The 18,142-nt window shown below is 40.2% G+C and overlaps 1 protein-coding gene across 3 annotated transcripts in view; it reads left to right on the top strand.

Moving 5' to 3' along the window:
- The first annotated feature begins 50 nt into the window (after window positions 1-50).
- Window positions 51-18,142, top strand: part of WAPL (WAPL cohesin release factor) — an 89,374-nt gene continuing 71,282 nt past the window's right edge. For 2 of the 3 annotated variants that reach the window (XM_027595989.1, XM_027595987.1), the window contains exons 1-2: window positions 51-535; window positions 3,263-3,783. In XM_027595989.1, the coding sequence (XP_027451790.1) occupies window positions 3,285-3,783 (499 nt within the window). In that variant the 5' untranslated portion in view covers window positions 51-535; window positions 3,263-3,284. The remainder of the gene's footprint in view (window positions 536-3,262; window positions 3,784-18,142) is intronic. The other variant, XM_027595988.1, reaches the window with a different exon arrangement.

Raw genomic sequence — 18,142 nt, 5'->3', positions numbered from 1 at the left:
GCCTGCGCGGCGGTTTGAGTAAGCGGCCGCGCGATTGGCTGCGGGGTCAGACGGCCGCGCGGGGCCTGTGGGAAGCGGAGTGACGGAGCGAGCGGCTGTTGGAGGAAGGAGGTGGGGGCCGGGAGTGCAAATGGCGTTGAGATGGTTCAGGGCCCTGTTCAAACTCCAGCGCTGACCATTCACCGGCGGAAGCGGCGGCGCAGGAGGCGGCGGCGGCCTAGCGGGGGCACGTAGTGGGCTCCGGTACCGGCTCCGGCGGCGGCGGCGGCCAGGGAGGCCTAGGCCCGGGCCCGGCCGGTGGCGCTCAAGGCGGGGAGGGAAGTTGCGGTGCCGCCGCTCCTCCCCCCTCCTCCACCGGGTTTCCTATTTACCCAGAGCGGAGTCGCGGGTTCTGACGGTGGCGGAGCCCCTTGCCTCTCTTCCCGCACAAGCCGGCCCTGCTCTCCCGCGCGGGACTCCCGCGCCCGTCCGTGGGCCGTTGGGAGCAGGATAGGCGGAGGCGGCCCGAGGCCAAAGCACCCGCCAGGCGCCGAGGGTAAGTGAGGTCTCGGGCGGCTGCCTAGGCCCGGAGGGAGGGTGGGGGAGGCAGGGGTCTGGAAGTCTCGCTGTCTCACCCACACAGCCTCTGGGGAAGTTGGGCAGGGGAATGACCTGAAGAACTCTCTTTTCCCTCTTTTATTTTTCCTTTTTCTGAGTTCCTTCCGGGCGGCTGCTGATTTACTTGCCTCCGCAAGCGCGGTCAAGTGCGTTGGTTTCAGCCCTGAGACCTTCGCAGTCTTTCCTCCGCCCCCGGCCGCCACCGAGGCCTTACACTGCCCTGGGGATTCAGTGGCAGAGGCTTCCGGGGCGTCGGAAGCTACATCCCGTTCCTGACGGTGGGGGGTGGGGAGGAGAAAAGTTGCGTGAGCTTCCAGCCGGAGGGGGCCGTCTCTCCCGCTACCTCCGGGTGCACCGACCGCCCCCAGGTGAGGATTTCTGGGTGGTTAGCTTCGCCCTTTCCGGCTTTCACTCCTTAGTGGAAGCCTTTAAGCCCTTGGGGATCCTAAAGACGTTGCACTTGGTTGAGGGTTAACTGTGAGGACTTTTTATCCCAGCGCACTTTCCTGAAAATTCGACCTGGCTTTGGGCAGAAGCAAGGGCCCAACGACCGAAAAAGACTTAGTTGTGAATCATTCTTTCCTTTTTCGTTAGGAAAGTCTTTGGAGTTTGAAGTCTGAGCAAGACAGTGTGTGTACTTGAGATGTATTTAAAATATAATGTCAACTTTGTCTGCACACTTACTTGAATTTATACGTACTTTACACCCTAGGCTTAGATAATGCCATCTCAATTGTCTGTCTAGTGACTTTTCCAAAAAGACATGGAAAACTTAAAAGGAAGTCAGAAGTAGGGGATATTACGTAATGAGCACCCATGTATTAATCGTTAAGATTCAACAGTTATTTATTCTTAACCAAGTGTTTCTCATCTACACACTTTCTGTTCCACACCCTTTAAAGCTAGAGAATTGCTGACGTTATTTCATTAGTATTTTAGTATATATTTATAAAAGATATGGACTCTTAAAAAACATAAGCATGATTTTCTTATCGCTTAATATATTTAACTCCTTTATATCAAGTGTTTGCAGACTTTGAACTTGCAACAGTGAATGCTTTGTGGTTCCAGGACCATTTTCCTCCTGGGTCCAAAGGAGCTCAAGTCTAGATTTTTGGTTTTTAGGTGATTACTACATTTTTAGGTGATTACTACCGTGAATTGTATACAAAACGTTCCAGCCTTGTTGGTGTATATGTAAATGTAGGTCTGTAGATCAGTGCTTTACATTCTTGGAGGAATGAAATGACTTCATTCTGTTGTTCTTACAGATACCAAATATACTTAAGTTTTGTTTAGGCTGTATGTAACAGGAAAGACAAAGATTCTTTAGTGTAAATTGACAGTAGACGGGAAAATAGATCTCTCTCAGGAAAAGGTTTTGTATCATGTTAAAAGGTCTTCACACTATTTTCTCTTAATGGAGATCTGTATGATGACCAGTAGTTACTTTGTCAAATTAGAATTGGTTTCTAAATAAATATGAGAGAGGAAAATTCTCTATGAATATATGTAAAACAAAGTTTATAGTGATATAAGTTGCAAGAATTTAAGTTAGTAAAGGAAAAATACGTTTAAAGAATAGACAAAAATATATTCAAAAGTAGAAGTCAAATGTCCTTCCAGTTGTTGTATTTTAAATTTCAAGGTATGAAGATTTTCAAAACCTAGACAATTGTTCTTTTTTTTAAGGTGTATTTAATATAGCGATATTTAAACTTTAGAAGGTTGGAGTGTAGGAAATGGATAAGAACTGATAGTGTTTAAAAAGAACTGTAACTCGCTTTAAAAACGTTTTACTCTTGATTTACTGTCCTGAATTTTTTTTGTCATGGTATTTATTATTACGTAGACACATCAGGTGAGTATGTTTATCTATTATAAAGCAAAGAGGAAAATAAAGTTACATATTTCTGTTGCTTCATTTAATAATCAGCAGACCAGTCTAATATGCTGGAGTTCACCAGCTTCAGAAAACCTAACTCAGCAAATGAGCACAGCACTATAGGGACAAGGAAGATAGAATAAGGAGATGACAAACTAGGGAATATTTTTCAAGTCACAGTTCAAACTACGTTAGACCAAGAATCAGAATCTTTAAGATTGTTTTAAAAGCTGTAGATTTTAATACATGAGAAAATAGTACCATTTTTCTGACTTTTTCCCCTTCATTTGAATAAATGCTCTGAAGTTTGAAAGACCTGATTTAGTCAGTTATTTGATACGTCTGAGATCCTGAAAAAAATTAACATTTCGTGTTTAAGATTTTATATTAGGAGTAATAACCCTATTCAGATTATTTTTTTTTAAGGTAACTGATATTTATAAGAATAGTGCATAGACTCATTTGAAACTTAAAAAAATTGATGTTCTGCTCTTAAATTGGTTTTGCGGATAAGTTGGTTTGTCATTACACTTGCTTACTTTGTAAGTAGTTTGTGAATATGTACTCATTGAAATAAGGAAATTGAGATCTGGAAATCTATAGAATAAAAAATGAGCCCCTTTCTTTATACACCCTCCCCATATTTAACCATTTTTAAAGGTTTATATCTTGAATGTTGAAAAGCCCTATGGGGAGACTCCCTGTTTCTTATTTTTATATTCATTGTTAACATTTATTATTTGGTGATTATATATATTCTTACTTTTTTTTTTTCCACAGAGAATATGAAACAGGTGTCAAAATGACATCCAGATTTGGGAAAACATACAGTAGGAAAGGAGGAAATGGCAGTTCAAAATTTGATGAAGTCTTTTCCAACAAACGGACCACCCTTAGCACAAAATGGGGAGAGACCACATTTATGGCTAAATTAGGGCAGAAGAGGCCCAATTTCAAACCAGATATCCAAGAAATTCCGAAGAAACCTAAAGTGGAAGAAGAAAATACTGGAGATCCTTTTGGATTTGATAGTGATGATGAGTCTCTACCAGTTTCTTCAAAGAATTTAGCCCAGGCTAAGGGTTCCTCTCACTCAGAATCTAGTGAAGCTGCTCAGCTGGAAGAGGTCACTTCTGTACTTGAAGCTAATAGCAAAATTAGTCATGCAGTGGGTGAAGACAGTGTTGTATCTGATAAATGCTTACATTTGGAAGAAACTTTGGTTGGGAAAGAAAAGAGCACAAACCGAATCTTAGAAGATGATGCAAGCAAAAGTAGCTGTGCTAACTTAATGACTTCAGGTAAGGTTTTGAATTTCTTTATTCTGAGCCGGAAGAGCTTTGTGTAAGCCATTTAGTTAAATGCTTTAAATTCTAAAATACCATGCTTCTTGGGTTTTCTTTCTGCGTTTGTGATTAATGGAGACTATAGATAATTTTGTAGAAAAGACTTAAGAACTTTAAAGAAAACAATTGGGGGGGCACCTGGGTGGCTCAGTTGGTTAAGTGTCGGCCTTTGGCTCAGGTCATGATCCCAGAGTCCTGGGATCGAGCCCCGCATCGGGCTCCCTGCTCCGCGGGAAGCCTGCTTCTCCCTCTCCTACTCCCTCTGCTTGTGTTCCCTCTCTCGCTGTGTCTCTCTGTCAAATAAATAAATAAAATCTTAAAAAAAACCAAAAAAACAATTGGGGGTTGAAATTTTACTTTAGCAACTTGGATATTAATGCTTCCAGGCTGTTACTCATGGTACATTTTGGGAATAGTTTTTCCAACATCCCTGACTCCATTTCCAGCAAGAAACATCTCTTTTTGTTGTCTTAGGATGACAGTATCTCATTTCTGTTACTGTGGAGGATTTGTATTGTTACTGATAATGGAAATGAGATGAGCATTTACAATGAGGATTAAGTTTAGGAGTGTTAGGCTTTCCTTCAAAACTAGTTTAGAAAGATTAAGGAGGTATTGTGGAAACCTTGAAGAATTGAACTTCATTGCAATTTGAGATTTGTTTGGAGTCTGGCACTGGTAGCAGCTTGTATTAATAGATTTTAAATCCACAAAACCAGTTGTATTTTTAAAGTGTTAATTTGTAAATCTGGCATCTAGAGTTCATTCAAAAAACAATATATTTTGTCCGTTTTACCCCAGTCCTTTTGTAAAAGACTTGAGACTTACAGTAACTGGTAAAAGTGCAATTAATTAAAAGACCGAAGAACTGAGATTGGAGGTAGCAGGAGAGATAGCATGCTTGCTTTATTAGCAGTAGGACAAGGATGGCACTGTAGTTGAAAACAGACCTTAGATTTCGACTTCCTGGCAAGGTTTGGTGATACAAAAGGTTATATAGATCTCATATTTTGAAAGGAAGTAAAGACAGAACTTTCCTAGTACTGAATTCTTAAGAGGAATTTGTCCTTGAGGCTTAATATAAGTTCCTCAAACAGTATAATAAAAGATTTTGCCTTGCATAGTTTTACTAAAAATGCTGAACATTTTTCACTCTTTTTCTCACCCTTGGATGAGAGGATGAGCCAGCTGTTATTGTCATTCCCTTGATTCTCCCGGTTAATTCTGATTTGGCTGTCCTTATGCTTTGCCTACATTTTCTTCTGAAGCATTGTTCAAAACTTAAGGTTAGGATAAACTTTCATTAAAAAAATAGCTTAAAAACTGTTTCCAGATCAGCTCCTAAAAACATAATTATAGGACTGTTGAACCAGAATAAACTAACTCAGATCTCTTTACTTTATAGATGAGGCTCAAAGAGGTAAAGTGACTATCCAAGGGTGGCTAGTGGCACAATTAGAATGAGACTCATTTATCGATTTTTAACATGTTGAACGCATACTGTGTGCCCTGCACTGTGATAGGCTGTGGGAGTGCTGTTCCACATCACTTATCCAGTGTTCTTACTGCTGTGTCTTGACCTCCGATATTTAATCCACAGTGTGGGGTACATAGCCTGGAGGAAGGAAGATGAGACTGAGGAAATGGCGAAACTGGTCAAGGAAGGCACACACAGCTTCCCCAAGTGCTGTCTTTTTGAGAACAGGGCATCACTGGCAGGCAGAAAGTAATGGGATGAATGTTTAGGTAGAGGGACAATACAAACTTAGAAATTAAATATACGTAGACAGCAGTTGCTTATATAGTTTTGCTGATGTTAACATCTGTATCTGTCCACACTGCCATATGAAGTTGTTAGGTGGGAACTGCAAGCAGTTTTCTGTAGAAATGAGATATTAGCTTCCCAGTCTGATATAGCTAAATTGTACTACTGCTGCTGCTAACTGTGGACTGACTGGGAACCCAGACTCCATTATAGTAGTTTTGTGAGGAGAAAAATGTACTAAAATACAGATAAATAGATGTTTGAGAACATCTTGTCCCTCTTCCTTTTTCACGAGGTATCCTTAGTGAAAGGGCATGGGGCAGCACTATGAATATTTTTTTTTCTCTCTTTTCCCTTGACCACCCAGAGCTGCAGCAACCCTGGCAGCCCCCTGTAGGATAAGACGAGATCTTTGAAGGAATGCTTTTAGTTCTCATGGTAGTCTTCTTCTAAGTTCTTAAAAACCATTTATAGGTCTGTATGTTTCTAAGTTGATTATAGTTTTGGGAATACTTATAACCTTCCTTTTCTTTACCCCTATCCTCTAACATTTGGGCATTTCCCTGTTTTCTAGACTTCCCGTATTATGTCTGTCAGATTGTCATCGCCTTTACTCTCCTTGAGCAAGCCTTCTGGTTTTAGTTGAAGTTTAGAAACCCAAACTTAAATTTTTTATAAAGGGGGTCTTTATAAATCAAAAGTGGTTGCTAACCTTTTTTGAACTAAAGATCCTTTGAGAATGATAAAATTTTCGACTCTTAAAAATAAAACTACATGTTAATATCTCAGAACTCTCAGGTCATTTTTACACACTTGAGTCTTTGAGAAATTTTATGATAAAGTTTGTTGAAAGTGCACTAGCTAAATTCCATAGTATCCTTCCAGTGGAATTCAGACCATTTTCACTGTAGAATTATATCACATCAGTGAAAAGGGCTTATCCAAGTTCAAATTTACTGTGTCATTTCTCCTGGCATTAAGTTTAAGGTGCATCTCTTTCTCCGAAGGGGAATATGTAGTTAATTTTTAGCTACTATTAAAATTCTTTCATATATTATTATATTTTCTACCAGGTAGCACTTTTAAAAACTGTGGCTTATTTGGAGAGGAAATGCAGAATGAGGTCATGATAAAATGTATTATTGTTATCATTTTCCAAATAGATGTTTGATGGGAAAGAGAACTAGAAGCGAGATTACAAACTGTGAATGAGAACCAGAAAGAAGGGTTGAGTTGCTAAAATGTCCCTAACTTTTCATTTAAAAAACAAAACACTTAAAAAAAAAAACAAAACAAAACACTTAGGGGCGCTTGGGTGGCTCAGTCGGTTATCTTCGGCTCAGGTCATGACTGCAGGGTCCTGACTGCAGGGTCCTGGGATTGAGCCTCCTGTCGGGCTCCCTGCTCAGTGGGGAGTCTACTTCTCCCTCTTCCTCTGCCCCCCCATTTGCTCTACACTTTCTCCATTTACCATCCTCTCCTCCCTGGATTATTATTATTTTTTTAAAGATTTTATTTATTTATTTGAGAGAGACAGAGATAGCGACAGAGAGAGCGTGAGCGGGAATGAGAGGGAGATGCAGGCTCCCTGCGGGGCTGGATTCCAGGACCCTGGGATCATGACCTGAGCCGAAGGCAGACCCTTAACCGACGGAGCCACCCAGGTGCCCCCTACTCCTTGGATTATTTTGAAGATTTACATTTTTATTTGGGAGGGTGGGCAGTGAGGGAAAGAGAGAGTGTGTGCATGGTGAGAGGGAAAAAAGCAGACTCCCTGCTGAGCACGGAGCCCAGATGTGGCCCAGATATGGGACTTGGGGCTTGATTTCATGACCCTGAGATTATAACTCAAGCTGAAATCAAGAGTCAGACAGTTAACCTGCTGAACCACCTGGGTACTCCTCCCTGGATTATTACTATGTTTCATTTTTTAAAGATTTTATTTACTAGGGAGAGAGAGCAGCACACACGCAACAGAGGGAGAGTGGAAGAGTTAGAAGCAGATTCCCCGCTGAGCAGGGAGCCGGACCTGGGGCTCCAATCTCAGGACCCTGAGATAACCCGAGCCAAAGGCAGATGCTTAACCAACTGAGCGCCCCAGGCACCCCTCCCTGGATTATTTTAATGCAGATTCAGGACTTGTATTTTATCTGCAAATACTTAAGTTGTAATTGCTGTTAAAGTGAGTTCTCAAACAGGTGTGCCACTTAAAATGGCCCTTAGTAGGACCTAAAGGTTTGCCCTTATAAGAGGTCTTGGAATATTCTTTAAAGTGTTGAATCCAGGGCTGTGTGCATTAGGGGCAAAAGAAGGCTTCTCTTGCTTTTTGTATGAGGCTACTTCCATTTTCCATCTTTGTGCTTTCTGCTACAGGTTTTTAATCTGGACTCTAGAATAAAGTATGTAAAGACTTATATTTCCACTTGGCACACTTTGCTTGCCAGCCAGCTGGGATTCAGTCTACACATCCTGCCAAATATTGAGATAACTACTGCATAGTCTCTTAATTTGCATGACTGGTTTTGTAGCCAGTACATTTTTTCCATTTGCTTAAAGCTGTACTGAGTGTTTGTATGTTAGAGGGATGTTATTGTCAGGAATGTAAGAACTTTGATTTGGAACTGAAGATGATTTTTAGAAAGGGATGCATTGTTCTATTCCTGAAAGCTTAAAGTAGGCCAGGAATTTGTGAAGTGAGATGAGATTTTCATCTGCTTACTGGATAAAGTATAGGTGATTAATGAGGATTATTAAAGAATGCTGAAAGTATAGTATCATCAAGAGTTTCTAGCTTTCATTTAGGTATTGAATGTATTTGTTTAGAATATATTTAAGTCATACCTAAAATTCTTTTAAGAGAAGTAGATAAGAGACCTATTACTTATTTAGCTCCTACTTTATTTTGAGGCCTTTATATATCAGTCTGTTCTTAATCACAACTATGTAAGGCAGGCTTTATTTCCATTTTATAGAGGGTAAAGCACAGTTCAGTGAATAATTTGAATTATTAGTAGAAGATCTGAAAAACAACCAAAATGTTATTTTCATGAATGAACATAATTTTATCATATTTAAAGACATTTAAAATAACATGTCTCTGGGGCGCCTGGGTGGCTCAGTCAGTTAAGTGCCTAGATTTTGGCTCAGAACAAGCCTGGCATTGGGCTCCTCGCTCAGCGGGGAGCCTGCTAGAGATTTTCTCCCACCCACCCCCCAGCTCGTGCACTCTCTCTCTCTCTCTCAAATAAATCTTTAAAAAAATAATAATGTCACTGTACAGTTTTATCTTGATGTTGGAAATGACCGTTGGGAACATATTATGGATTCCCTCCTGTTGCTATTTAAATAATTTTCTTTTTATTAAGAATTGTGGTCTAAGTAATTATAATAGTGAATAAAACTGACGTATTTTTGTAAGTAATAAGTATCTTCTATTTTTAATTTGTGTTATATACAAATGGAAATGCAAATGCAAATTCTGAAAGACATTGTAATTTTATTTTGTCCTAAAGTAGAACTTTTTTTTAGTTTGTTTATTTTTCTTAAAGATTTTATTTACTTATTTGACAGCAAGAGCAGGAACAAGCAGGGGGAGTGGGAGAGGGAGGAGCAGGCTTCCTGCCCAGCAGGGAGCCCATTGTGGGGCTCGAATCCCAGGACCCTGGGATCATGACCTGAGCTGAAGGCAGACACTTAACGACTGAGCCACCCAGGCGCCCCTATTTATTTACTTTTCTAGTAATCTCTTTACCCAACATGGGGCTTGAACTCACTACGCTTGATATTAAGAGTTGCATGCTCTTCCGACTGAGCCAGCCAGGTGCTCCAGAACTTTAATTTCTTGTAAAATATTTTCTTAGTAAAAGGAGGATTATTTTCAAGGTCTGAGCAATAACAAAAGTGCAGTTGACCACTAACAAGTTTCTTCTTGGATCCAGGTTGAATACCAGCCGTAGGAGAGTAGTACATAGAACTGGTAAGCATAGTTTCTGCCCTCTGGGAATGGAGCTATTGATTTCTGCTGGTAATAATAAGTAACTGCTTCTAAAACAGTGACAACACATTTTTATATAATGGTGCTTTTCAGAGATTTTCCGTATGCCATATTTTTAGAATTTAGAGCCAGATGATACATACATTTTTCTGGTCCAATCTCTGACTCCAGGAAGCAGTCCGAAACTTTTCCAGAGCCCTGATGGTAGAAGAGGATAAATTTGTTCATAGGAAGGTCTCATGGATGCCTGCCTTCCAGCCATTCAGCTATTTTAGTGTCCTCTGTATGCTGAGTGCTTGTTTATGTCAATGAACAAGATCTAATTCACATTCTAGTGGGCAAGACATGATTGAATAGAGAATAAGAAGTGTGCTGAAAATTAGAAAAATAGAAGGGTCTGAGATGCCTTGCTGGCTTAGTCAGAAGAGCCATGTGACTCTTGATCTTGGGGTGCTGAGTTCAAGCCCACCCATGTTGGGTGTAGAGATTAATTAAATAAGCTTTCCATTTTTTAAATTTATTCATTTGAGACAGAGCATGAGCAGGGGGAGGGAGAGGCAGAGTGAGAAGCAGACTCCCTGCTGAGCAGGGAGTCTGGTGTGGGGCTCCACTGCACGACCTGGAGATCATGACCTGAGCCAAAGGCAGACACTCAAACGTCTAAGCCACCCGGGTGCCCCAATAAATAAACTTTTTAAAAACAAAAAGAAAATATAGGGTCGTATGAGAGTGTATAATAGGCTATTTACCTGGTCAGAGTGAGGGGTAGGGACAAGGCTGACATTTAACTTGGGACCGGCTGCTGTACTGAGCAAGGATAAAAGTGGCAGAGCTTAGTGGCATGGGAAGTGAGGAAGATGGACACATTAAGAATAATTCTCAGGTATTTAATGTGAGCAAATGGTAATGTCATTCATTGAGATAAATGGACATTTTGAGAGTAAGTTCATCAGTTCAGGTTTGGGCACATTGGATTTGAGGTATTTGTGAGGGATATGATATGTTGGTATGGAACTTAGGTAAGAAGTCTTTGTTGGAGATAATACATTTAAGATTCAGCATATAAATGTTATTTGAGGGGTGCCTGGATGGCTTAGTTAAGGGTCTGATTCTTGGTCTCAGCTCAGGTCTTGATTTCAGGGTTGTGAGTTTAAGCCTTGTGTTGGGCTCCATGCTGGGTATGGAACCTACTTAAAATAAATGAGTGAGTGAGTGAGTGAATGAATGAATGAATAAATAAATGTTATTTGAAATTATAGGATTAGATGAAGTCATTGAGAATGTAAGAGGAAAAAGTACTGAGCTATGAAGAACTTGTAGTACTTGATGGAGACAAGAAGAAGAAAAACTAGATAAGGAAATTGAGTAAGAGTAGCTAGAGCATCAGTAGGAACATTGAGTCAGTGCTATTTTATAGAAGCCAGCAGAAAGGTGTTCATGAAGGATCAGCTGAATTGGAATGCTATTGCAAAATCAACAAGAATGAGGACTGCAAAGCTGGCATTGGAGTGTGCAGCTTGGGTTGGAACAGTCTGAGTAGTGCGTACATAGTGAAGGTAGGGGTAGCAAGAGTGTACACAACTTGTTAAAGATGTTTGAAGGGGAGAAGAGAGGTCCTGAAAAGTTACGAGGTGATGAGGGGTTCCGGAAGGTTTGATTGCATGGGAGAGCCTTGTAGCATAAACTTCAAAGCATAGGGGAGAGAAGGGATGCCAAATTTTCTGGACAGGAGGAATGACGGATGAGAATGTGAGCTTACAGAGAGGTGGAAGATAAGGTGGTTTATGGAGGAAAGCATTTTTCCCCCATGAAATGATAGAAGAGGTTATCTCTGAAAGCAGGAAAAAAGGGCAAGGAAATACGAAGGCCAGAGTGAAGGAACAAAGGGTTCAAACTGGTGTTGCAGAAAATGGAAGGAGCTGTGTAGAGAGAATTTTTGGACATTAATGAGGCCTTAGTGAAGATTTTATCATTAGAAACTCATGGTTTCTAACTCACCTCATTGTGTTAGTGCCCCTCTTCCCACCTTTAGTAGGTCCTGTTAGCCAGAACCTGCACAGAATATTTGGATAGGAAAATTAGATTATCCTGGATTGTCATTTTTGTCTGACAAGATGTGGCATGACCAGATAGAGAAGAAAGGATTTAGGGTATTGTCCAGAGAGTGACTGAAGTAATGGACTATAGAATTTAAAATATTTAAGAACTGGACAAGGCTGGTGGATAGGAGAAAGGAGAGAAGAGGGTCAGTATACTGAAAGTCTTAATAGAAGTCAAGAGTGGGGTTACTGGAACAGGTTGGATAGTTAGTAGGTTGTGATTGAGAAGTGGGTTATCTGATTTTAATATTTAAGAGGTGAAGCGTTCTAGGACAGGACAAGTTTCTGCATGAAACTGAGAATTGGTGTCTGAGCTGGAATGTAGAAGACTACGGATGGGAGAAGGTTAAAGAACCGTGAGGTCAGGAGATTGGGATTTGGTGGAATTCAGCATGATAGCAAGACTGGCATGAGGGTAAGTTATAAATCCTGTGTAAAACCCTCACATGAAGAATAAGAGGTTGTTAGATGACAGGTAAGGGGAAGATTAGAGGGTAACTAGCTAAGTGGCACAAGCCTCAAAAGAATAGGCTTTTTTATAAGAGGGTGGAGTAATAATAGTTTTATAAACAGGCTCTGGAGAGCCAGCATACCAGTGACCCCAAAGCATCCTACTCTCAGATGCTTAGAGGGGTTGCAGGAGAACAGGCACGTGTAGTTAGGGCATGGAAGTGGTAGAGGGAATGAATCCCCAGGTATATGAGTGTCCTGATCACCTGTGTGCTTTAGACTTAAGGATTTGGGTGGTGGTGGTGCTCAGTTGTTGGATTATGAGATCGGAAAGAAGTACAGATACATTTTGAGTATTGAAGTTCAGGAGAAGGTAGATCACAAGATGTGTTTACATTTTGGATCCTGACCCAGAGAAACAGATGGGAAGCATGGTGGCTTTAGAACCAAATTTTCCTATAGCAGTTTAAAACCATATATATGTGTAAAAGATTTATTGAGAGAGAGAACGCACATGAGTGTGCACATGGGGGGAGGGGCCCAGGGAAAGAACCTTCAAGCAGACCCCCTGCTGAGCCCAGAGCCTGACTCTGGGCTCTATCCTAGGACCCATGAGATCATGACTGGAGCCAAAACCAGGAGCTGGAGGCTTAACTGACTGAGCCACCCAGGCACCCCTCCCCGTATGTTTTTTTAGTTCCAGTCTTGATTTATCAGTCAAGGTCCCAACTGGAAATAGGTGGCATGCCCCAATTAGGCTAATGCCAGGAAAGTATATTTATAAAGGAGCTGTTTACATAGGTGTGGGGAGAATGTTAGGGGAAGCACAAAGGATGGTGTCGTAGGCTTGGTTAGCTGCAGTGAAGCTATTATCACCCATTTTCACAGGGACAAGAGATCATCTGAGCCATAGAGAGGAAGCCACCTTAAGAGGAGCAGTATCCTTCTGTTGAGGGGCTTCATAAGCAAAGTGCTGGAGGGGTAACGTACCCTGAACCTAAATTTCCTCTTTCCCTCCTTTGTACTGCTGGGGCTCCTCATGGGTAGAACCCAGTGGAAGAAGTAAGGAAACTTTGATATACAGGTCAGCCTCCTGAGAGGGCTGAGATCAGGGTGGAGAGTGGATCTGGAAGGACAAGTGGAAAATACCTGGTGTAATATCTTTTTTTTTTTTTAATTTGCATTACCTTTATTAGTGAGATTGAGTATCTTTTCATATTTTTTTTCTTTATGGTGCTGTTTATTTTTATTTTTATTTATTTTTAATTTTTTATTGTTATGTTAATCACCATACATTACATCATTAGTTCTTGATGTAGTGTTTCATGATTCATTGTTTGTGCCTAACACCCAGTGCTCCACACAGAACGTGCCGTCTTTAATACCCATCACCAGGCTAACCCATCCCCCCACCCTCCTCCCCTCTAGAACCCTCAGTTTGTTTTTCAGAGTCCATTGTCTCTCATGGTTCGTCTCCCCCTCCGACTTACTCCCCTTCATTCTTCCCCTCCTGCTATCTTCTTTTTCTTTTTTCTTAACATATGTTGCATTATTTGTTTTAGAAGTACAGATCTGTGATTCAACAGTCTTGCGCAATTCACAGTGCTCACCATAGCACATACCCTCCCCAATGTCTATCACCTAGCCACCCATCCCTCCCACCCCCCACCACTCCAGCAACACTCAGTTTGTTTCCTGAGATTAAGAATTCCTCATATCGGTGAGGTCATATGATACATGTCTTTCTCTGATTGACTTATTTCACTCAGCATAACACCCTCCAGTTCCATCCACGTCGTTGCAAATGGCAAGATCTCATTCCTTTGATGGCTGCATAATATTCCATTGTGTATATATACCACATCTTCTTTATCCATTCGTCTGTCGACGGACATCTTGCCTCTTTCCACAGTTTGGCTATTGTGGACGTTGCTGCTATAAACATTGGGGTGCACGTACCCCTTCGGATCCCTACATTTGTATCTTTGTGGTAAATACCCAGTAGTGCAATTGCTGGATCGTACGGTAGCTCTATTTTCAACTGTTTGAGGAACCTGCATACTGTTTTCCAGAGTGGTTGCACCAGCTTGCATTCCCACCAACAGTGTAGGAGGGTTCCCCTTTCTCCGCATCCCCGCCAACATCTTTCGTTTCCTGACTTGTTAATTTTAGCCATTCTGACGGGTGTGAGGTGGTATCTCATTGAGGTTTTGATTTGGATTTCCCTGATGCCGAGCGATGTTGAGCACTTTTTCATGTGTCTGTGGGCCATTTGGATGTCTTCTTTGGAAAAATGTCTGTTCATGTCTTCTGCCCATTTCTTGATTGGATCATTTGTTCTTTGGGTGTTGAGTTTGATAAGTTCTTTATAGATTTTGGATACTAGCCTTTTATCTGATATGTCATTTGCAAATATTTTCTCCCATTCTGTCGGTTGTCTTTTGGTTTTGTGGACTGTTTCTTTTGCTGTGCAAAAGCTTTTTATCTTGATGAAATCCTAATAGTTCATTTTTGCCCTTGCTTCCCTTGCCTTTGGTGATGTTTCTAGGAAGAAGTTGCTGCGGCTGAGGTCAAAGAGGTTGCTACCTGTGTTCTCCTTTAGGATGTTGATGGACTCCTGTCTCACGTTTAGGTCTTTCAACCATTTGGAGTCTATTTTTGTGTGTGGTGTAAGGAAACGGTCCAGTTTCATTCTTCTGCATGTGGCTGTCCAATTTTCCCCACACCATTTGTTGAAGAGACTGTCTTTTTTCCTGGTGTAATATCTTAAAACTGTAAAGTTCTATGGAAACATACATGGTTGTGTAATTATTATCAAGGTACAGAATATTTCTGTTATCTTGAAAGTTCCTTCATGCTCCTTTTTGGTCAGTCCCTTCTCTCACTTCCAACTCCTGGGATCCACTGATCTGTTTTCTGTCTCTGGTTTTTATCTTTTCCAGAATGTCATATACATGGGATCATGTGGTATGTAGCTTTATCAGTCTGGCTTCTTTCAGTTAGTATAATGCTTTTAAAGAGTATTCCATGTAACAGTAGTTCATTCCTTTTTAATTGCTGAGTAGTAGTCTGTCTATATGTACTGTAATTCATTCATTAGTTGAAGGACATTTGGATTGTTTTCAGTTTGGGGCAATTATGAATGAAGCTGCTATAAACATTCACATTTAGGTTTTTGTTAGACATACGTCCTCATTACTCTTGGGTAATACCTAGGAGTGGGATTGCTGGTCATGAAAACATTGATCTTATTTTTTTTTAATTTTATTTTTTTTAAAGATTTTATTTATTTATTTGAGAGAGCGAGAGAGAGAGAGAGCACATGAGAGGGGGGAGGGTCAGAGGGAGAAGCAGACTCCCCGCTGAGCAGGGAGCCTGATGCGGGACTCGATCCCAGGACTCCAGGATCATGACCTGAGCCGAAGGCAGTCGCTTAACCAACTGAGCCACCCAGGCGCCTGAAAACATTGATCTTAAATTTAAATGCTTTCAAAGGGTATAATTTCCTATAAAATAATTTTAAAATAACACATTTAACTTGAGTATCAGTGATTTTTTTAAACCTTTTTATTGTAAAATAAAAGAGACAGAAAACCACACAATATAATGTATAAAAATGTTTAGTTCAGTGAATTATTTATAAGAGCAACACCCTTATAACCAACACCCACGTTAAGAAATAGAATTTTGGCAACCATTCTAGAATCTCTTCCATCTGTCCCTTCATCCCCACAATAACTGCTCTCCTGTCTTTTATCATAATCCCTTTCTTACTTGCAAGTGCCATAATTATTTACTGTTCACTTTCATACATTAAAAAAAAATAAAGAACAAGTTCCTCTTTAACAGCCAGAAGATTTTACAATACTCCTTTTTCTTTTTGAAGTTGTATTTCTATTCCACTTCCCCTTCAGAATTTTATCCTAATGAACATATTTATGCTTAGCCTTTTAATGGCCATCCTTTTCATAATTTTGTACAAAAATGTGTATACTTATTTAAATTTAAACTAAGAATTTACTGTGATTGTAATGCTCTAAGTATTTAAAAATTCTAGATGATTATGAGCACAATTATTAGTGCATAATTGATCAAATATGAATGCTATACGTTTCAAAGGCAAAATTTATTGGAAATGTACATCTTAATGACAGGTGGGGCTTTTTCCAATTCATGTGTATGACTACCATTGCTAGAATAAGAAAAAGCTTTGGCATCAATCTGTTCTTGTTTTTTAATACATGTAAGTGTTGAGAAACCATATTGACAAAAATAAGAATGAGAAGAGTTGTTATACCAGTTTCTATTTGGAAAGCAGTAATTGGAAACTACCTGACATACAAAGGATGTTGCCCAGACATTACAGTTACTCAGGTAGGAAGCACAGAAGCCAGTAATCTATCACATTGTTTCTTTATAGGTTATGCCAGAATTGGAGCAATGTATCACAGTAAGATTAGGGATGGTGAGCAATATGCCATTATTCATAATGTGGGAAAATGATTAAATCCCAGGTGGGTTGGCACATCAGTTTTTGGAGCAGAGTAGAATTGAGGATTTGGAAATGAATTTCATTAAACCTCAGTTGTGCCTATATATATATTTTGAAAGGTTTTAGTGTAACTTTGGGGGTCTGTATACTTAGTTTGAAGAGTTAATTGCCACCTGGAAGGTAGGACCACTGGTTGAGGAGTGACTGGGGTATGTAGTACATTTCCTGTCTCCTGGTGGACAGAGATGGGCAGCTTGAGCAGGAGCCATGGTAGCAGATAAGCTCCTTGACTTGCTGGTAGGTTGTCACAGTTAACACAGGTTTATTGATTGGGGAAGCAGAGAGGTTGAGTTGATTTGGTGTATCTTTGTAGTGGGCCCAGCTGAGTAGCACTTTCGAAGTTATTTTTATTTATTGCCTTTTTTTTTTTTAACTGTTTTATCTTTTAAAGTACATGTAAATTTGGGGGCGCCTGGGTGGCTCAGTCCTTAAGCATCTGCCTTCGGCTCAGGTCACGATCTCAGGGTCCTGGGATCGAGCCCCGCATCGGCCTCCCTGCTCTGCAGGAAGCCTGCTTCTCCTTCTCCCACTCCCCCTGCTTGTGTTCCCTCTCTCAAATAAATGAATCAAATCTTAAAAGTAAAGTACATGTAAATTTGGTGTTTGATAGGTATGCTTTATAAAATATAAAAATGTCTTAAATGATCAGTTAAAATGCTCTTTTTTTTTTTTTTAAGTACCTTTTACCATTCAAATCTTTGAGTAAAATCGATCCACTGAAGAAGTGCCATATTTTTCCTTTGGCTTCTTAGGTGCCTCTGATAAATAGCCACATATTCTTATTGACAGTGAAAAAAAATCCATTCCCTTCCACAGAAGCAAATGCTATTTACAGTTTCTTTATAGCTTTTCTATATAAAGCTTATATAGCTTTATTTAGTCTTCAATATGCATACATATAAATCTATGTATTTTTTTTTTTAAGATTTTATTTATTTATTTGACAGACACAGCAGGAGAGGAAACACAAGCAGGGGGAGTGGGAGAGGGAGAAGCAGGCTTCCCGCAGAGCAGGGAGCCCGATGCCGGGCTCGATCCCAGGATCCTGGGATCATGACCTGAGCCGAAGGCAGATGCTTAACGACTGAGCCACCTATGTATTCTTAAATACATATGCACAAACGGGAACATGATACATACATATATATAGCATATTGTGCCTTAAAAAACACTTAAAAGATTTTCCCCTAAGATGTACCCTTATCAATATTTATAGATCTACTTGTTCTTTTGTAGCAGTTTCATGGTTTTCCATTGTATGAATGTACCATACTTTAAAATTAGTTAGGGATATTTTGAGTGTTTTAGTTCTTTGCTATTACAAATAATTGCTATGTTGAACATCTCCCTACTTGTGTTTTTGAGCATCATGTCTCAGTATAGTGGTAAAAGATGTTTGTAGAAGTGGATTGAAAGGGCGTATACATTTAAATTTTCAGTTGATGTTGCCAAAT

This window comes from Zalophus californianus, chromosome 15, assembly GCF_009762305.2.
Source record: "Zalophus californianus isolate mZalCal1 chromosome 15, mZalCal1.pri.v2, whole genome shotgun sequence".
NCBI classification, from domain to species: domain Eukaryota; kingdom Metazoa; phylum Chordata; class Mammalia; order Carnivora; family Otariidae; genus Zalophus; species Zalophus californianus.
This window is presented reverse-complemented; position numbering and strand designations above follow the sequence as displayed.